The 22,307-nt window shown below is 40.4% G+C and overlaps 1 protein-coding gene across 2 annotated transcripts; it reads left to right on the plus strand.

Moving 5' to 3' along the window:
- The first annotated feature begins 4,568 nt into the window (after positions 1 to 4,568).
- Positions 4,569 to 21,797, plus strand: RBP3 (retinol binding protein 3). Of its 2 annotated transcripts, none has more exons than XM_009969068.3 (4): positions 4,569 to 7,738; positions 15,153 to 15,343; positions 18,104 to 18,246; positions 20,100 to 21,797. In XM_009969068.3, the coding sequence occupies exons 1-4, from the start codon at positions 4,691 to 4,693 to the stop codon at positions 20,426 to 20,428; spliced, it is 3,711 nt and encodes a 1,236-aa protein (XP_009967370.2). In that variant the 5' UTR covers positions 4,569 to 4,690; the 3' UTR covers positions 20,429 to 21,797. The 2 variants fall into 2 exon arrangements, with proteins under 2 accessions (XP_009967370.2, XP_032857639.1); XM_033001748.2 differs by lacking the exon at positions 20,100 to 21,797 and adding an exon at positions 19,633 to 20,093.
- Positions 21,798 to 22,307: the final 510 nt, after the last annotated feature.

The following is a 22,307-nucleotide window of genomic DNA, read 5'->3' on the forward strand; positions in this document are numbered from 1 at the left end:
AAAACAGAACAGAAAAGACAGTCTTAGACCATACCTATGCAATCCAGTCATGCCTGTTGCAGACAGCCATGAAGTAGCACTGACCCAGACTTGAACATCTATAAAAGGCAGTGGAGGCTTGTCTAGAAATACTTACCAAGGCCTGGAAGCATTAAATATTTCATTAGCATAGTCCTGTGCTTGAGCTAATAAATCCTGCCTCTCAGTATTTAGAAGCCCAATATCACCTTTACATTAATTATAATTCATGCATATAATTTAAAATATAGTTGTATTGGAAGGCTCCACTAAAACCAAAAGTAGTTTATTTCCAAATTTCAAGTTTATCTTGTTGGCATTTCTGGTAGTGAAAAAACTGCTCTTGCTGCCACCTTCAGATGAGCCTCCTGCTACTGCAGTTTATCAGTGAGCAAATGGTCTATATCGGCCTGATGAGAAGGTGCTGATATCTGCTGCAGATGACAACCAGGGAGTATTGGAGCAAAATGTATAAAGCAAAAAATATATAGCAATACTTTTAATCTCACTCTTGTGGAGGCTTTTTAGTATGTGATCTGAGTGATGCAGACCGTGCATGCAGACTACTCTGGGACAGATAAAAGAAAAGACCTCTTCTTAGAGTATGTGGGAAGTTCATACTCACAGGAAGTCAGAAAATTAAATACTTGTGGACGGATTTTAAAGGATCATAAAGTTTTATGAGTTATAAAAGCTACAGCTAGGCCTGAGCTATTGAGTTCAGCTCAAAACTAAAATCAGAATAGGAATTTGGCTTGGGTTATATTAGAAATTAGAATTGATGGTAGAGTTATATTTTGGATCTAAGTATTCAGAGTTCAATGAACAGACTTGCATTAAACAACATATCTGATAAAAATTTAAACTATATGTATCAAGAAATGAATAAGCAAATAGCCCTTCTCCGAAGCTTGAAAGATCCACAGCACACAAGGAAGGATTCTTACCTTATAACACCATTTACCCAGAATTACCACGGTAGCAGTGAGTGATACATGTCATGTTGAATGCAAGGCAAAAGAAGTAGATCAATGAACAGATCCAGTGCAGAAAAATACTTTTTTCCACTGTCCCAGATTTTTAAGTCATGCATGTTGGGAAAAAGCATTTATTTTTCATGTACATTGTGAAGCTAGTTTTGTTTCTGCATGCTAGTGGATGAGGAATAATATGTATCTGAACTTGAGGAATAAATTGAGCTGTGGAGTGTTGCCATATCTTGGCCTTTACTGGGTAAAACTAATCACAATCCTGTATATGTTTCTCAAAACCCTAGCTTCATAAAAACCTCAGCTACAGTTTCTAGCCCTTCTGATATGATTTTTAGAACATGATGCAATGGACAATATATGTTAGAGAAACAGAGAAAAATCCTTTTTCTAATCTTACGATTTTACAACAATCACTGGCTGGAAAGTGCCATTTCATGATTTTTAATCTCTAGATAAGCCTTCACTGGAGAAGAATATTGTGAATCTGTGGAAATACTTCTAGGAAAAAAATTATCATATAATGAGTTTAGCAGTGGATATATAGAACTGCTTTAGATATGGAAGGTAATTATCTGGCACATACCCTGATTAAAAATGTTCAGTTACTGCCTATTACTGTCTCCTTTCTGAGTATGATCTTCATGGCAATCCATCTATGTCTGTTACATTCAGAGTAAGATGAGGTGACTGATGAAAGCTCGTATATAACAACTGTAACACCCCATTAACACCCTTTGCTTAGCAATTTGAAACTGAGGTAATTTGAATAATGCTTTGTCATTTCAAGTTATATTAATTTCTATTCTAAAAGCAGAAAGTGGCAGAGAAGAATACAGTGAAAAATAAAGTCCTTCTAAAAAATAAGTTTGGGGTTTCTTAAGATTTGCTGTGATTTAAACTGCAGAATTAAATTACATTCGAGAAATTCAGGAAATATTAATTTCTCTAATGATTATGGTATATAATTTAACCTTATTTCCACCAGTATCCCATACTTGGTGAATAGTTTCATATAAATATGTGTCCATTATGTACTATGTACTGAAGGATTGAAAAAGAAAGTACTATGTAAACTCCATAAACATGCAATGTCATTCTTTTTTCCAGGATAGAAAGCTGCATGCTTAAAGCTACTGTACAGACAGACAGAAATATAGATCCATCCTGACATATTCTCAGGGACATAGATTATTTTACTTTTTGTCCCAGTTCCTGTCACAATGGATCCATTTTGTAACGCTTCTTGGCTCCTGGGCATGCCCTCCTCCAGCACCCAGCATGAGTGAAAGGGAGAAAGAAATAAGAAACAAAAAAGGGGACCCATTGAACAACCCAACCCCCTAGCCCAGCAGGCGAAATATCTAACCCTTCCATGTTTACACATTTTTACTTAATTGTTTTAGATCATACAGATGTTTTCTTTATCGTTATACTCTGTTTCCATCATAACAAAATTAGTTAGTCGATAGCTTCCCTTTCAAGTTAATTGAAAGGCATTGGAAGACACAAAAATTGCAAGTAACATTAAAATGTTGCTGTTTCCAAAGTATGAAACGTTAGAATTCATATTATCTATGTGTCATCCCCCTCTTGATTGTATGCATTAATTACAGATTCACAGCTCATAATGTTTTTATTTTAGAAGTCCCCTGCCTTAGTCAGTGCACAGAGCACATGGTGATAAAGAATTAAGTTGGGGATTTATGAAGTACAGTATCTTGTCTATTGAATTGATTGTCTTAAAGTACACGACAGTGTATGCAATTATTCCTGTGGTAATAGCATTTAGAGACACTATCAAAGGTTGGAAGTAAAGGTACGATATGTGGTAGACATTAATGTAGCAAAAAAGATCCTTTGCCCACAAAACTTTCCAAGCTAGACAGACAGAAGAGCCGTGGGTTAGAAAAGCAATAGAAATCTATTTGCTCAGGATCCTGTACACTGTATTAGCCACGGGAGTAATTAATGCAGCTCTGGCAATAAACCCTGTAGCTCAAAAGTCAGTTTCTGGTCAGTGCTGGAGAGCTTTTTTCCAGCTACCTTTGCCCTAGAGTACTGCATCATTCTTTTCAGGAAGAAAGCAAGAAGAGCAATTCAAACTGGTGATAATGCCTTGGAGTTAGGTCTGTGATGGATGTCACACATTGTCACAATATAAAACAGCCTGGCTGCCAGAGATACCTGTCACTATAACATCAAGTTTTACAGCTTTTGCCATAGAGCAGTCCTTCCTCTAATGGACTCATAACAAATTAATCATTCCCTTTGATGGATTTACATTTGTACATTTACATACACACAGATACAAATCAACCATGGGATGAAATAGTACCTGCATATATAGATGAGGCTATTCCTATACGGACATGTTAAAGGAAGGAACTTCACAAAACTCCTACAATTGAATGACCCAGAAAGAGGGCTGCACTAAACTTTGTTCATGTTGAGTGGCAGACCTCACTCATGACACTCACACATGACACCAACAGAGTGCACCCAGACAGGGTAGACCACCTTTAGACTCTTCCCTCCACATGTATTCGTACCTAGCAACAAGTGACATTTTGAAAGCAATACAAAAGCATGCTCTTCCCAGTTTCCCTAGTCTATTCTTGCAGCTACCTCCAGCAAGCAGAATGGATGGGGTAGCAACTCATTTCAGATTTAAAGCCAAGAATCTGTTCTTGCATGTCTTTGGCATGTCACACTGGAGCTCTGAATGTTGACAACTCACATGGGTACAGCCTGCAGCTGCATCCCTCATATTCTGATCGTCTTTCAAACTCTTAATACAATAGGGTCTCGAATACATTGTGAGCAGAAGAAAACAACCCCCCACATTCTATTTTGGTATGTTGAGCCTAAAGTCTATTGGCTGAGAGCTGTCATCAGACATGACCATATGCTACTCAACGGTATTACAAGTAAATCCTAATTGAGTGCAAATTATGAAGATTAAAGTCACCTCAGATTTAGCTGTCTTATGTTGAGGCAAATGTATTTCAAAGTCTTGTTTAAAATGCTGGCAATTCTCAGCACAGAAATTAACAGGCTGTCATTACCTTGGATTTTATGAGCTGTTCTAAATGTCTGGAGCTCCTTGTTTGGAGCCCTTAGTCATAGAATGTAAGAACAGTCCTTTGCAACTCAGCCTGAAAAACACCAAAGACAATGTATTGTCAACAACTTTTGAAAAAAATATTAAATCTTGATACAACTATGTCACTGAAGAATCTTCTGGTATAAGCTTTTCATAAATAATGGTAAAAGACTGGATTACTGCTGTTCTAATTGTGGTTAAAATCAAAGTTTTGCATGTAAGCAATCCACTGTCAGGATAAGCCAGGACCAGTTTATAACAGGCCATTCATTACCTTTTGGAAACTATTAACTGCAAGAAAGATCTTCCTTGGTGATTGAAGTTTATTACTGTTTCATAAGAGGGCTGTGAAATAGTAAGGAGGTGAATTTCATCTATTGGTGCACTTGGGATGATGCACGCCATTTTAATGAGATTAAAGATTTAATGCAGATAAAAGATTTTTATCTGTTCAGTGCACCTGGATTCAACACAGGGATTTCAGTGTGATTCACGGAGTCATTGGAGAGCTACATTCATCTTGATCAATAAGAGCTTCTGACTTCTTTCCTTCTTTTCTATTCCTTACAAAGACAAAATGATCAGAACACATTTCTTCCTGTTTTCAGCACTGATCATGGGCAGCATACCTGCTGAGGAAATCTTTCAACCAACTCTAGTGCTGGACATGGCTAAAGTCCTTCTGGATAACTACTGCTATCCCGAAAACCTAGTGGGAATGCAAGAAGCCATTGAACAAGCAATCAAAAGCGGGGAGATCCTGGACATCTCTGATCCAGAAATGCTGGCCAGTGTCTTGACAGCTGGAGTGCAGGGTGCTCTGAATGACCCAAGACTGGTGATTTCCTATGAACCACCACCGCATGCAGCTCCCAAACAAGAAGATGAGGCTTCCCCTACCCATGAACAGCTCCTGAGTCTTATTGAGCATGTGGTCACATATAACAAGCTGGAGGGCAATGTTGGCTACCTGAGGATCGATTATATCATAGGAAAGGAAGTTGTGCAGAAAGTTGGAGATTTTCTGGTGGAAAAGGTGTGGAAGACACTAATAGAGACATCTGCCCTGGTGATAGATCTTCGTCACAGCATGGGGGGACAGATTTCTGGTCTCCCCTTCATCATCTCATACTTGCATGAAGAAGACAAGATGCTGCATGTTGAGACTGTATACAATCGGCCCTCCAACACCACCACAGAGATATGGACACTGCCAAAAGTGTTGGGAGAGAGGTACAGCAAAGACAAGGATGTCATTGTTTTGATCAGCCACCACACCACAGGAGTGGCTGAAGATGTGGCTTACATCCTCAAGCACATGAACAGAGCTATCACTGTTGGGGAGAAGACAGCTGGGGGTTCACTGGACATCCAGAAGCTGCGTATTGGCCCCTCCGATTTCTATATGATGGTTCCCGTGTCACGATCTGTGAGCCCCTTGAGTGGTGGTGGACAGAGCTGGGAGGTGAGTGGGGTGATGCCATGTGTTGCTACTGAGGCCGAGCAAGCCTTGCAGAAATCACTGGACATCCTGGCAGTGCGCAGAGCAGTGCCTGGCACTCTAAGCCAACTCACAAACATATTAAAGGACTATTACAGCTTAGTGGAGCGGGTGCCAGCACTGCTGCAGCACCTCGTCACCTCTGACTTCTCTTCTGTGCAGTCAGCAGAGGACCTGGCCACCAAACTCAACACTGAAATGCAGACCTTATCTGAAGACCCTCGCCTGTTCGTCCGAGTCATGATGCCAGATGAAGCTGCTGCCCCTCCTGATGAGAAGCCAATTGCTGTGGCAGCCAACTTGCCTGACAGTGAGGAACTGCTGCATGCCTTGGTGGATACTGTCTTCAAGGTGTCAGTGTTGCCAGGCAATGTTGGCTACATACGCTTTGATGAGTTTGCAGATGCCTCTGTGCTTGCTAAACTGGGACCTTACATTGTCCAGAAAGTGTGGGAGCCCCTCCAAAATACAGAGAACTTGATCATGGACCTACGTTACAACTCTGGGGGCCCTTCCTCCTCTGCTGTGCCTGTGCTACTCTCCTATTTCCAAGATCCTGCCGCAGGTCCTGTCCATCTCTTCACAACCTATGACAGACGCACCAACCACACACAGGAGTACAACAGCCAGGCAGAACTGCTGGGCCAGCCCTATGGGGCTCAGCGTGGCATCTACCTGCTCACCAGCCACCACACTGCTACAGCTGCCGAGGAGTTTGCTTACCTCATGCAGTCCCTGGGCCGTGCCACACTGATTGGTGAGATCACAGCAGGAAGCCTCTCACACACCCGTACCTTCCCTCTGCTGCAGCCTCAGCTGGGAATAACTTGTGGCCTAACTATCACAGTTCCTGTTATCACCTTCATTGACAACCATGGGGAAAGCTGGATGGGCGGAGGAGTTGTGCCTGATGCCATAGTGTTGGCTGAGGACGCACTGGAGAAAGCTGAAGAGGTGCTAGCTTTCCACAAGAACATGGGAGTACTTTTGGATGGTACTGGGCAACTCCTAGAGGCTCACTATGCCATTCCAGAAGTGGCTGGTAAAGCCAGTGCTATGCTCAGCTCCAAACGTGCCCAAGGAGGTTATCGATCAGCTGTAGACTTTGAGACATTGGCTTCCCACCTTACCAGTGACTTGCAGGAGGCCTCGGGGGACCATCGGCTTCATGTCTTCTACAGCCATGTGGAACCAACACCAGAAGAACAGCTTCCAAACATGATTCCCAGCCCTGAGGAGCTAAGCTACATCATTGAGGCACTCTTCAAAATTGAGGTATTGCCAGGTAACCTGGGCTACCTTCGCTTTGATATGATGGCTGAGGCAGAAACAGTGAAAGCCATTGGGCCCCAGCTAGTGCAGATGGTATGGAACAAGCTAGTGGACACAGATGCCATGATTATTGACATGAGGTACAACACAGGTGGCTACTCCACTGCTATCCCAATACTTTGTTCCTACTTCTTTGAGCCTGAGCCTCGTCAACACCTCTACACTGTCTTCGATCGTAGTACCTCCCGCAGCACAGAGGTATGGACTTTCCCTCAGGTCACCGGCAAGAGATACGGCTCCCTCAAGGACATCTACATCCTAACAAGCCATATGAGTGGCTCAGCAGCTGAAGCTTTCACTCGCTCTATGAAGGATCTACACCGGGCCACAGTTATTGGTGAGCCCACAGTAGGTGGTTCCCTCTCAGTGGGCATTTATCGTGTTGGTAACAGTTCTCTCTATGCCTCCATCCCCAGCCAAGTGGTGCTCAGCCCAGTCACTGGCAAAGTATGGAGTGTGTCTGGGGTGGAGCCACACATCTCCATCCAGGCCAATGAAGCCATGGCTGTAGCTCAGCACATTGCCAGCCTGCGTGCCCAGGTGCCACAGACACTGCAAACTGTAGGCAAGCTTGTGGCAGATTATTATGCCTTTGTGGACACTGGGACAGTGATAGCATCCAACCTTACCAAGAACATCAACAAAGACAGTTATAAAAGGATTAACACAGAAGAAGAGCTGGCTAGGAAGGTGACTGCCGACTTGCAAGCTCTTTCTGATGATGAGCACCTGAAATTACTCTACGTCCCTGAACATGCCAAGGACAGCATTCCAGGGATCATGCCAAAACAGGTACAGTTCTCTTGTTACCAGATTACTGATGCCAGCTAGAATGGGAGCACTGAACCAGATATCTTATCTTTTTTCTATCTCATATCATAAACCCATCAGGATTTACCTGTACAAAGAAGAGAGGCCAGTGCCTGAGTGGGTTTTGGAGGCTGAGATCTCTCTGACACTAAGGCAAGTCAGGGTAGTAGCTTGTGGTATTAGATGGTAGTTCTGGATGCATGCATTTTGGGAACAACCTTCAGGCTGTGAATCTCTTTCAGATACCATCTGCCCCAAGCAAATATGCAGGACTTCATGGTTAGATGGAAGATATCTCATTGTCTCTGTGACCCCCTCTCTTTCAGTACTATGGCTCTTCAAGATGTAATAAATTAATGCAGAAACCCACTGGTTACAAACTGAGTTTGTAATTTAAGAAAAATTTGGTTGGACCAGAATAAATGTATACACCCACAAAACATGCAACCACATACTCTTTAATGGATTTTTCAATATAAAATTGCTATACCTGACTTCTATTACACCAGAGTAACAAGCAACTCCTTTGGTAGTGACAGCGGAAAGTTGTTCTGATTGTATCTCATGCACAGCATCAGACAGTTTCCCAGTGACCTAGAAATACTTTGGAAGAAGTATCTGGGAGGAAGTTCGGTGACCCCAGGGAAAAATTGATTTTTAATAATCTACTTTTGCCCTTGCTGTGTGGTTTGCATAACAGTCTGTGCTTTGTTCTGAGCCTGGGTATTTATACACTGGTCTGCCTTGGCAATCTTTCTTGTTCATTGTTGTGCTGGAGGGAGCTCCCAGGAGTGCTTGTTAAAATTCCATCTTCAAATTAAAGGGAGGGATAGGATAACCTGATCCCTTTCTTGGATGGAGTTAGCTCCTTTCTGGCTACTGCTCTAGCATGGCTATCAGAGACGTCTTTTCTCCAGGGACTCATAAAATTACTTTTTGAAGAAAATACATTTGCCTTTGCAATGAACCAGAGTATACAGAGTGTCAGGTAACTGTTAAATGTTTCCCTGGGGGAGGAAATCTGTGGGCTTCCACCCTCTGAAGTTTTTGGCATGCATGATTTAAAGTGGGCATGACCTTTGCGGTATTATCTCCAACGCTAAGTTCAAGGACAAAGTCTAAGCATTGCCAGGGGAAGACATTTTTTTCAAGTTTGTTAACCAAGAAATGCTGGACCCGTTTTTGCCTTCAAGCTCAAATGGAAATAATTAATTAAATGATTTTTCTATTCCATCACTCTCTTTCCCACCTACATTTGTTGGGTGTAGAAAACTTCACTCTAAAGATGTTTTTGACAGAGCTGCCTGCTAAATTATTAGCAACATACCCATAGTGATACATCATAGTTTCTCCCCATTCTACAAAGTGGGCACATATTGCAAATTAGTCACTGTTTTCACTGAAAGCTGTTAATGGATATTGTTGTCTATTTTTACTTGTTCAAACATTACTTACTTTATTCAGACCTTGAATGTTGAGAACAGCATGTACAGGACAAATATCTTATTTGTCTCATGACGTGAAATTCTGATCCTGACAGAACTAGTGAGGAAATGCCATTATACTAATTAATGCCTCTGTTTACCTTAGTTCTTTGTCAAACAGAACGATTGGAAGAGGTGAGGGATACATCCGTAAGAAGGAAATAACATCAGTGTGGATGAAAATAAGGACAAATGTGAGATTTCTTCAAGGGGAAATAATGTATAAGTAACAGTGGGGAAACACAGGTCTCTTATGAGGCTAAAATAGTTTCCAAAGGCATACGCATCCCCTCATAGTGCTTGAGGAAATTGGGATGCAGACAGACAAGAGCAGTGTTAAGACATTTTAAGGCCAAAGAGGGTAAGAAAACGAAGACACTGAGGTCATTGAATTAAAGACTTTTCCTTGTGATAGAGGTAAAAGAAACTTCACGTATTCCACAGAGCATGGGACAGCAAGAGTATCTTCAATCCTGCATTGCTTTTGTAGGGTCAAGAGGGGTGCTTTCTGTGAAACATTTCAGGAATGCCCCACACCAATACGCAAGAGAGCAAATGCCTTAAGATTATAGTGAAGTTTACGTGATGGCACTAATTGCATTTGTAAATTATTAATTTTTTTTGACAGTCCTATACATGGACATAGTAGGTCTTTTAATCTGTATCACATTTATTCCTCAAAAACCTAAGAGCTAGTTTTATTCTTGTGCTACCTACCTTCCAAGCCACCCTTTCCCTTGACAGTGGGATTTTCTTGATAATGACCTTGACAATGAAGCAGATCCAACACAATTAAATGGGAGTGATGATGAATAACTGCAGGAGGAATGGGATGGGACATAGGAGACAGACAAGTGAAGTGCATGTAGACCTTTGCATCTGCTACACTGGAATAGCTGGTGAAGCATAATATAGGGTAGTGAATAAGTCTCCTCTATGACAGCAGGAAGGTCAGTGCTAGCTGGAGTTGTCTGCTGCATAAATGCCACTTTACAAAGTCAGATTTCCCAGAGGCAAATATTGTATATAATGTTTGTGATTCAGAAAATAGCATTTTGCTTATATGTCAGAGCTCTGTAAACTTGCTGATGCGCCGTTCAATAATCCCTACTTCCTATTCTTCTGTTTGTCTCTCCCTCAAGTCATACCTTCCTTTCCATACTGAAACATTTGTGTTCATGAACATCTGAGTATTGTAGACTACCCATGGAAGAACTGATGCCTGATTTTGGCAAATATGTTATGTCAATTTTAAATTACAAGAATCTCCCTGAGTGACTCTTTTGGCCCCTTGTTAATGCCCAAATACTTTTAATCCAGTCTTCACACCTAAGAGAATTTTTGTATTAATGTTTTAGATAAGCAGTTGAAAATGATGATCAGAGTAGAAGACGAAAAGGAATCCTTTGCAAGGAGAAATTGTTCCTGCTTTTGAAGTCCTCCTTTTCCCAGATAAATAATATATATTTATAGCACAGTATTGTAGTTGCTGAAGGAGGCAATAGTTACAGATGTTTTACCAGAAAGGACTATAGTTTACTTATTTCATTACTTCATGAATAAGTGAAATTCATACTTCATTAATAAGTGAAATCAAAATGCTCAGCCTCAAAGTGCCAAATTAGATAATCACATTGCTACAACAATTGCTAGCAGGTGGAAAAAAAATGTTGTGGACACATAAAATGCTGGTTTATATCAACATAACCACAGTAAATTAGGTGGAACTATACAAGTTTATGCAAGCCAAAAAATTGTCTCATGTTTAATTCTCATTGACTCATCACCTTTTGCAATTCATGCTTGCTTCTTGTATTTGGTGCAGAAAATAATATGACATTTTGTTAATTACTTTTGTTCTTTTTCTAGTACCTTTCATCTTCTGATCATGATATTCAAGCTCAGTGCAGCTACATTTGCAATTACAATTCCACCAAAGAGATCCGTTTGCACTATTTTTTTTCCATTGTCATTAATGTTACAGTAGATTTGTCCATTAAAGGATTTTTAGTGGGTTTTGGATGAAAATCAAAATTTAGTCATGAATCGCATTTTCAAATTTTGCTTTCAAATGTAATAGTCCAGGGCATTGACTAGAAAATAACTGTTCACTGGCTTGCAATGAGTATTACAAGCTGTGTATTGTCGGAGCAGGCTTACACACCGCTGTGCAGTGCCACCCTTTGTGGGGTGAAAGTACAGCTTCTCATTCTGCCCTGCACTCCTTCAATGGAGACTGAGAACCTTAAATAACATATTTTAATCCTTTCCAGAGCATCATCCCAGAGGGTTTCAGCCTTTTCTTATGGTAAACCCCCCATCCTGGCTGTCTTGGTGCAATAGAGGGGAGGATTAGAATTCAAAGCTACAGTTCTGGAAAAAACAGAGAAATGATCTGTGAAAAGCAGGATGAGGTTAAATAATAACACGTGCAGGGTTCTTACACAGTTTCTAGGGTGAAGTCTGGGAGGAAAACAGCTCTAAAGAAAAGTCATCTAGAGTATATGATGCACAGTCTTTGGCACTGCTTTTCTGTAAAGATGTGACTCAAGTGGGGAGACAGCAGAAAAGAGTAACAGGAGTAAAGAGAAGACTGAACAAGAGTCATCTTGAAAAAGTTTAAAAGTTTTGAGTTGTTTATTCCAGAGAGAAGAAAACTGAGAGGAGACATGAAAACAGTCTTCAGACATATAAGAGGCTGTTTCAAATATGAAGACAATAATCTGTTCCCTTGTCCATGGTAAATAGGCCAAGAAGTAATGCACTTAAACTGTAGAAAGTAGTGAATTTACACTGTTTACACTAGATGTTAAAAACATCTTTGTAGTAGTAAGGCTAGTGACGTATTAGACTGGATTGCCTGGAAATAACCCAGTGATATGGGTGTTTAAGAGCAAGTGAGAATCAGCTGTTAGGGATATAGCTGATCCTGCTCAGTCCTTGAGCTGGGGGACCTACTAGGATGGACGGTTCCATTCCAGCCTGTTAAGGTACACAAGGAACCCAAATGTTATTCTAAGAAAGAAAGACACAACCCCACCACCCAGCCCCCAAGATCTCATGGTTCTTAAACTAATCTCAGAGTTTGCAATGTAACAAGGGTGTTGACTGATAATATTTTAACAGCTGGCAGTTGACGGCACTAGCAGCCTTAATGGAAATGAGAGTTACATTGCAATGGTCAGCACAAAATCAGCTATGAAAATAGTTTTCATCTAAATAGAACAACTTAGGGGAGAGGTGCAATGGGAGAAAAGAGGGAAGAGTGGCACAGCTGGAAAAGTAGTTTGCCCATGGCTGAGGTACGTGCCAGTAGCAGAACCAGGGATGAAAATCCACACGAGTCCCAGGGCAGCATTCTAGGTCCTATTTTGTGTCACATCACTTGTTCCAGTTAGGCCACTTACTTGCAGAAGGAGGCTGCAGAATAGGGCTGGAGACCGTATATAGTTAACAAAAACCAATCTTCCTTGGCTTAAGTGGTGTTAGCTTAGAGGTCCATTAGTCAAGCCACATTGCTTATAGTGTTCTTACTAAGGCACCTGAGGGTTTATATTTAACATCAAGTCATTTGTATGTAAACACTGCCTGACTGAGCAGCAGGATCTTTCAGCTGCATCCTGTCCCAGCTTGTTCTTGGTCTGCAAACAGAGCCCTGCCTTCCAAAGAAAAATGCGCTGTTGCTCTCTGAAGCTAGACTTACCTCCTTAGGTACCAGCAGCATATGTCTCATGTGCCAGTGTCATGAACCTGCAGTTTTCCATGACAGTAACTCTCTACTGTCAGTCCCAGACTCCTCCCCTCTTTTGCTTAAAAATTAGGAGGCTTTCCCCACTCCACCAAAATTACATTCTGCATGTTTTTCATCTCACTTCTTGTCTTAGAGCCTTTAGAGTAGACATATTTTCGTACCTTTTCCTGCAGCCATGAAGATGAAGAAGAGTTTCTTTGAGATCCTTGCGTATTCATTTTATCCCATGAGACCTGAGGCTTTAAGAGCAATCTGCTCACCTTGAAATCTGTAATGAATTTCCAAGAGTTAGCAACACTGCTAGCAAGTACTAAAGTCCTCAGTGAACAGATGTGATGCAGCACAACAAAAGAACAAGCAGAAAAAAAAATTACCAGACATAGAAAGAGAGGTTATTCTGAATCAACATGCTTAAGGGTATGCATCTAGCAATTATTGTTGGAGACAGAGCTGAGAAAACTGTGTGCTCCGTTAAAATGTCATTGGTAAGTGGCTGAGAGTAACACATCAATTTTATTTGTAGGTGTTACCAATGAATAGTGACTTTTTTCTCCTGGGAGGGACCGGTACCTCTGAACTAGATATAAGCTTGGTCAGAACAATGCAATGCATGCTGGATATATTTTTCAAAACTGTGATTTGTTAATCACAGTACAGTGGGCAGAACAAGTAGCATTGCTGTCACTGGGAGGTGGATTGGAAATGACAAACTCAGTAGTGCTGGACTGTTTACAATCCAGATACAATGGTTCACAAGGTACAATGAGAAAGAATGGTACAGAAAAGGGCTCAGTAGATTTTCCTTTTACCATCAGATCAACAACTACTGACCAACTCAGCTTTTAAATTAATGTTTGAAATTTTGCCATTTTTGGCATATAGAAGGCACCTAACGATGAAGATGCCCGGGGCAGCCTGAAGTATAATACGATGGGTAATTTCCCCCCAGGTAAAGGCAAAGTCCTTGAGCTGTGTTAAATACAGCTGCATTCACACACCTTGGAAACCCTCTTTCTGCTGTGGCAGACCTGCTTTTGGCAGGAGAGCAACCCCAGGCCGGAGCATTACACGTAGGGAGGGAGATTGCCTGATGCCTCTACAGTTTCAGAAACCCCAAATGCCTCCCAAATTCTACAGCATATTGCAGGTTGGGAGAGCACCTTTTAGCACATGGCTCACTGCTGACTCCTTGTTCTTTTGAGCATAAAGGTATGGATTGTCTGGGGCTGAGCTATGACAGAGAGCAACTGATTAAAAAGCAAGTATAAAATCATTTTCATGGCAACCCTGAGGAGAAATGGCCAAATTGCGGAAGGTCATATAAGTCATATATATCCCAAAGCCTTATCTCCTTAAGTTGAAGGAGAGTCTGTCTTCCATTTTCAGACACATGCATGCAAAACAGAAGTTTGGCAACAGGAGCAGGCTATGTCTCAAAGCATGTAGGGGTTACCAGGATAACTTTATTAGTTGGCTACACGTTGCTATTTAAAAAATGACTGCTGTTTAATAACATAAGATAAACAAAATGAAATTAATCACAGCCTAACACGTGAAACTCCAGGCACATGGCCACCATGTAAGAGATTTAACACGTCTACCTCATGAGTATCCCAGCACATGCCCAACACATCAGGTTCTTCACTGTCACAGGGACTGGCTCATTAAGAGGGGCTGGGGCCAACCTCACCTATAGCTAGGAGCTGTTTGTCAGCTGAGGCCAATCAAGAGATTATAAAAGTCCCAAGCACCTTATTTAGAAAGAACTGCTAAAGGAAACGAGTGGGCTTGGGTAACAGGCATGGGATAGTGGCCTATGCTCCAGGTTGGGGAATGGTTCTTGTAGCCTTCTCAGCCTCTTTGGTCCAAGGAAATTCCTGTATTTTGAAAAATAAATTGACCCCTGACAAATAGGCACCTGATCCAGATTCTGAGCATGCTGTTGATGTACCCTGTACTGGGCGAACAATGCAGCAGCCAATGCTAACCTGTGTTTAATATGCAAAAATCTTAATGTCATTCATTATGTTCTTCAAACTCGGTCACATTCCTCACATATGTCCCACCAGGACTAAACTTCACCCACATAATTCTTCTTAAATCTTGTGCCAAGCTATCAGTGCCAGCAAATGATTTGTTTTATTTTTCCAAACTCTTTCAGATCCCTTCCCCAGAAGTATTTGAAGATCTGATTAAATTTTCATTCCACACAAATGTATTTGAAAACAACATCGGCTATTTGAGATTCGATATGTTTGGAGACTCTGAACTTCTAACCCAGGTGTCTGACCTACTGGTAGAGCATGTTTGGAAGAAAATTGCTCACACAGATGCATTAATCATAGACATGAGGTAAACCTTTGAATGGCAAATAACCAAAACTCTTTCAAAACAGCATTTTATTTGTAACAGTGAATTAGCTTTACATGGCTTACTGTCCTGTTTACAGGCTAAAATTGCTGGGATTAAATGAGAAAAGGAAAACAGCCAAGGAAAACAATAACAGTCTAGAAGTATATCTCAAGATAAATTGTACCATCACTTGGTATGTTTAGAACTAAATGGGAAAATTTAGGGAATATTGTTGCAGAATGCAGTCCTGAATGTCACATCTGTTTTCTTTCTCTGATTTCTTTCTAATCTAGCTCTGCGTGTGCCTTGTATTAATTACATATTTATATATATGGCCTAATTAGATCTTTTACTGCAGGCAGTGGTCAAGTGATTGAACAGCAAAAAAAACAGACCATGCATAAGGCTGTATTACAACATCTGCTTTGCCATATCTGCAGTGCTAAATTATCCTGGGCAGTCAGCCCTGTACAGAATGACCCTTAAGCACAAAGATGGCTTAAATGTACTGTAGCACTCCTAGACCCTGATTCAACAAGCTACAGCATCATATGCCCACTCTCAATTTAGGATTCTGTTGGACACTCCAGTGTGTCAACAATGTTCCAAACCTTACAAACCAGAAGATGGCATCCATTTGTTGCCAGATAGCAAAGCAGATGAATATCACAAGTATGTATCTCCCATACAATATTTAGGTAAATCCTTTCCCTGTTTTGGTTTAGACCTAATGTTTGTGACCCCAGAACATTGCAAATATCAACTAAAGAAAAGAAGACTTTTGTAAGAACTCATTTTTAATACTAGAACCACTTATGTTCATTGCTATCATGGGGCTCTCAATATTTGGTAATCATCTTAATATTATCTATGGGATTTGCAACATGTGCAGGAAAAGATGAACATGACAACGAAAGCAGCAGGAGAGATCTCATGGTGTAAGCACACAGGAGGCAGGGCAGCAACCAATGAAACACATCCATGAATGAATTCAAATTCAGCAAAGGCACCACCATCTTCCAATAGGCTTAAGACAGGACTAGGACTTTCCCCTTTCTTGCCCTGGTTTTCTCCCAAGCTAAAACTTGTATCACGGTCAGGGTCAATAAGACAGCAAAGTGAAATTATGTCCCAGATACCAAATGGTCTCATTATAGTTCTTTTCTTGGGTTGTTTTGGGTTTTTTATATTTAAGGTATTTCCAGCTCTTTGAGTGCACACAAAAGACCCAGTCTCTGAAGGCATATAAAAGAGAACCCCAAACTTTTTACCTTTTGATATCCTCCTAAACCAATCTTATGATTTTAAGGCAAGGTTGATAATTTCCATTTTGCATGGGATCAACCATAATGCATGATGCCTCTCACCTTAATAGTTCCCCTTTGTGGAACAGCTGTGCCACTTATGAACTTCATATTTTTTAACCTTAATAGCGTTGAGAAGAGATAAACTAAACAGCTTCCCTAATGTCATGCAAGAAGTCTGTAACGAAGGAAGTACTTGGCCTCTAAAAGTTAAGCTAAAACTCTAGCAAGTGCTCAGTCATGTTTACTGACTAACATTTCCACAGTTTCACTGCCTGCAAGAGTCCCAGAGAAAGAGCTCTCCAGCATTGCCCTAGCTGCCTGCTTACCACTCACTTCAGCCATGATGGCAGCTGTGGAAAACTAGGCCATGGAAAACTGGGCTGTGCTAGATCTAGCTGCCTCCTGTGCCATGCAGCAGCAGCAGGACCTCCTGGCAGCACGGCACTATCCAGGACACACAGAAGAGGCTTATTTCAGTTCTAGCCAGTCACAATGTGGATCCAGCATACACCTCCCAAATGCTGTAAAATAAAGAGGTGGCTTCACTCTTTGGGACAGAGGCCTCATGGATTGTCTAATCCTTTTCTGGAGGTAAAAAAAAACTTAGTTATGAACTGGACTGAACAAAACTCATTTTCTAGCAGGTTTTTGCTGGAATGTCTGTGCTAGGCACTCTTAATATCAACTACAGGAAAACACTGTATCTATCTCCTACGAGTGAGCAAAGTACAAGCATTACCAGTGCTGCACGTGCTCTAGTATTAGTCAAAAGTGAGAAACAAAAAAAAATCTGGTATTCCATTGTGTGTATTCATAGCAGGGGTTCTCCAGTGACCCTTGGGCTCTTCAGTGAATTTAATCTTCAGAGACTGGTATGAAATTAAACTACAACCTAAGTTTTGAAACATGACTGTCCTAAATGAAGCAGCTAATGTAATCTTTAGGCACAAAAAGAAATGACCTAATCTTATAAGGTGCCAAACACCAAGTATTCTCATTGTGTGCAGCAGGAAATAAGAACATGACAGTTCTACAAACATAGGTTGCTTAAATTGGGATCGATATTTATATATTATGGTTTAGGTATTTACTCATGCTGCCTATGTCAGTAACAGCATGGGTTATTCAGAGTAGAAAAATAACAAGAGTCTTTGCTTACTTTCTGAATTTTTTCCAGGTTGAATAAAAAAAAAATATATATATATATAGATCATTCAGTTTTATGTTTGCTTTTTAAAGTCAGTTGTGGGCAATAACAGTCCAAGACACTTAGGCATGATTGTGTTTCTCTGATAAGTGTGCAAATGCTGATAAGGGAGAATTAATGTAAATGTATCAAAATGTAGCCTTAAACCCTTTCAGTACTGATGTTAAGGAACAGTACTTGGAAGGGAGATTCACTGTCTAACACAAATTTTCAATTGTTTCCATAATATTTTTAATTTTTGAAAAGGTACAATATTGGAGGCTCCACCACTTCCATAGCAATCCTATGCTCATACTTCTTTGATGAAGGGCAGCAAATTCTCTTGGACAAAGTTTACAACAGACCCAGTGACTCAATAAAGGAAATATGGACCCAGCCACAGCTCAAAGGTAGAATGACAATTTCTTTTTAGAGTAGCTTTGCATTTCAGATGTCCCTCCTTGTGTATTTTGAAGTGAGCTATTGGACACCATAACTCAGCTGGTGAAAGTACTGCCATGTTTAGCTCAAGCTATGCAGAGAATGTAAAAACAAAAATGTGCATTTCAGCCATGTCCTTCAATGCCATCCATAATTAACAGTTTATCGCTCCTAGGAATGGGATATGTTAGGCATGGAGGTTTGTAAACTGGTCCCCAGAGGTTTAGCTGAATACTGTGTTCAGCAGTTGTGACTTGTTGCTTTTAAAAGTTGCCAAAATTAAAAAGAAATCCTGTGCTGCCTAGATCTCTAGTAATATCTCTTCCAATACTCATACATAGTTTTATATGTAGCTCCTCACTTTCTACCTGTGTATTCCACTGTTTCAGGAGGTGAAAATACCCACAATAGCCCAGTTTGTCCAGAGAATGCAAGAGAGAAAGAAAAGTGCTAACTTTTGCACATCTAAGTGAGTTTGGAGCATTTGGCAATGTATCACACACACCCCACACACACCCTGCCCCACTGTTTGTGGAAGTTGAAAGGACACTGCAACACACAGAAACAGAGCTCTTCAGTGCTCATAAAGTGCAGTTAGAGTGCTAAGAAGCCTTCAACAATGATTTTAATTCTTTTCCCCTTTAAAGCTAAGACATTACCGAAAAAGGTGTCAAAATGGTGTCTACAATTATTGGCTTGAAGTATGCTGAAATGGTTCAACTTTGTCACCGGCTGCAGAGTTCATCTATTTTCCCAGGCAGTCAGAGGTGGGCTGTGCTAAGGAATATGATTACTGTGGACACATTCCAGTTCCCATCAAAGAGAACAGACAGACTCATATTAACTTCAAAGGAGCTGGATCTGGTCCTGTATTATATATATCTACTGTGAAACGGGTCTTCTAATGGATATTACATCTATAGTGAAATGAGAAGAGCAAAGATGGTGTGAAAATTAATTACCATGCTATTGATCTCTCTCTTACAGCTTAGTATGAGAATTATATGTCATACTGTAACTTAAAGAATGACATTTTTAGAGCAGTTTAGAGTAGTTTTCAAGTTATCAGGTCCTAGTTATGACACACTGGTTACATTTTCAAAGGATCTAACCTCTCAAAAAGTACCTAGTGTGTTCAGATATATTGAAAATAAGGTGCAAAAACCCTCCTACTCCTGTCAGCTGGTTTATGTAAGTAAATGAGATAACTTGGCTCAGATCCTAATAATAAAAGGATATTTGTTGAAGGGTTTGGGACAAAGGCCATGCAACAGCTTCCATTTATAGACTATAAAAAGCCTGTGGGTAACTGCTATAATTATAATTTCATGAAATTCTGCCTGCATAATTTGTAGGCCAAGCTCCATGACAGCTTTGTTCCTTGAAAAGGGATGAGAGTGAAACTGAAGATGCTGCTAGCTGAGTTTTGGGTATTCCTGCTGGAGCAGTGAAAAATGGCACTTCCCTCACCTGTCTATCCTACTTCTCTGATGGGATCTAGAGCTCCTGAAGAAGTCAAAGCCACGGAAGAGCCAGAAGTAGTAACCATGACCTAGCCTCCCAAGCTGCTGGAGCTCATAACCAGAAACTGATGGGACAAGAGCACCACATAGGGTGACAGTCTTTTTTAGCGTATAGAGGCTGGTCTAGTGTAAAAAGTGCTTTGATACCATCATAGGTACAAAGTAAATTTCCAAACTTCTTTGATTGTTAATAGTGGGTGGGAAATGAACTGTGTTGTATCTTGGCTTCTCTTTCTTCATTATGCAAATTAATCTCTGAAAATGGATGCATTTCTGACCCTTTTTGTCCTATCCGGCAGGTGAGAGGTATGGTTCTCAGAAGGGGCTAATAATCCTCACCAGTGCTGTGACAGCTGGGGCTGCTGAAGAGTTTGTATACATAATGAAGAGACTGGGCAGAGCTGTCATCGTTGGGGAACAGACCAGTGGTGGCTCCCATTCCCCACAGACATACCAAGTAGATGATACCAACTTCTACATCACCATCCCCACATCCAGATCAGTCACCTCTGCAGACAGCACTTCTTGGGAAGGGAAAGGGGTGCATCCTCACACAGAAACACCAGCTGAAACAGCACTCATCAAAGCAAAGGAAATGCTCAGTGCTCACCTGCACAGCTCTAGATAGCCCAGTGGGAGGAATGTACCCCTAGTTCTTAGGGAAAGCAAGCTACCTCCCCAAATGTAAACCCTAGAAAGGAGTGGGAACTTCATTTCAATCTCTACAGTCAGTGGTTTGTTCCCTGTACATAGCTCAAAGTGTCCTCCTTCTCAACATACTGACTTTTTTACCCCCATTCTGTGGAACCCAGGTCTTTCTGGGCATGGTTGAGATATTTGGATAAATCACTTGGTTTTTTGGATTCCTCTCCTGTGGTCAAATGTCCAAATTGTTGCAGTGTCTCTTTTGTAAGATTTAGCTCCAAATCACATATTTCCTTTGATCATTTAGAATATCCCAGCTGTCAGTACTGAAGGCATGTGAACCACCTCAAAGCGTTTATGCAAACACAGAAAAGGCACCTCTACTCCTTTGGAAATTGTGTACATTCCTATTTATACATCTTAAAGAAGAATTAACAGTTGTTGGGAGAGTGTTTTCCAAACTACAAGAGCTAAATCAAGTGTCTTCTCCATTTCATAATTTAGATGTACATAACCATTCCCAGTCTGTCAGGGTTGCCCAGACTCCTGGTATTTCTTAGGTACGTGTCTGCTTCCCCCCTAGTATCTGGCAGAGGAACGGGGAATAAACAGGAGAAAGGCAGTACATTTACTCTTTCATCCAGTGCTCAGATCAACAGACTCAGGGAAAAGAATAATACATTTTTACTTAAGGCTAAAACCAGATTGCTCTATGTCCTGCCCCAAAGATAAGAAGAAAGCATAGAAATATCTTTTGCACCCTGCTAACAAGCAGTGGTGTATTCCAAGGCAACTAACAGTTATTAACATGATCTTAATCGATGCACAACATTCCTTGTCTTTCTTACAGTTCTTATCTAACCATCTGTCTTTGTAATTATTTAGAAATACATGTAAATCTAATCTAGATCTCAAAATTTCTCATCTGTATGAAATGCCAGCTGTAAGGTAATTAAGTTAGGAAAATGGTGTCCTGAAATTTAGTCGGTTAGAGTCTAGAGTAGTTACGTATTGCTGTTTGCTTGCTCATTTGTAAGTTATTGCCATTTTTTTATTAATTGCATTTAAACATCTGACTGCAGAGAAACTCTTTCAGTATTTACAGGAAAAGAATTTTAACAATCAGATAGAATTTCCATCTTTTTTACTACTTGTTTGTCTTACCAACTACACTCAGTACAATCATTAACCTGAACTCTTTTGAGTCATTTTTGTGTTCTGATTTTTATGCACTAGCTAGCTGTTGAACTTCTCAGTGTTGTGGAAAATATTTAAATGAATTAAAACTCATACAGAATTTTGTGTAAAGTGATGTATGTATGAAAAATATTAAAGATTCTTAATATGGAAAAGACTGGAGTAGTCAATGAATGAGTAAACAACACTATTGCATTTCTTCTAATGTCTTTTAAACCTCTTTAATATCTAAATGATCCAGATAAACTGCTTTGTTTTCCTAAACACAGGCAGTTGTGCTGTCATGTACAAACAATAGTAGTTGTTAAATCCAACATTTAAAAACTTTAGCCAGCCGTTCAAGGACCAGAAGCTCTACCATATGGTCACAAAGAGCAAATAATTTCCTCCCATAGTAATATGGTAAGTACTTATAAATAATAAATATGTCTAGAAATTGGAATCCTGTTGGGAAAACAATGAAGATCCATTTGCTGGTGAGTCCATCTGAAATCAGTGGTGCTCTTAGTTCACTGAAGTGATCAATTTCACTGGAAAATTAATGTGCAATCTTGACAAATTTTATTAATTGACAAAATATTATTTACTATTTTGTAGGTCATCTGCTGGCTAATTGGCATTGAAACTATCAGGCTTAACAAAAGCCTATGTGTTAAAAAACAATT

The sequence above is a fragment of the Tyto alba genome, unplaced genomic scaffold (genome assembly GCF_018691265.1).
Source record: "Tyto alba isolate M040663 unplaced genomic scaffold, T.alba_DEE_v4.0 Super-Scaffold_1, whole genome shotgun sequence".
NCBI classification, from domain to species: domain Eukaryota; kingdom Metazoa; phylum Chordata; class Aves; order Strigiformes; family Tytonidae; genus Tyto; species Tyto alba.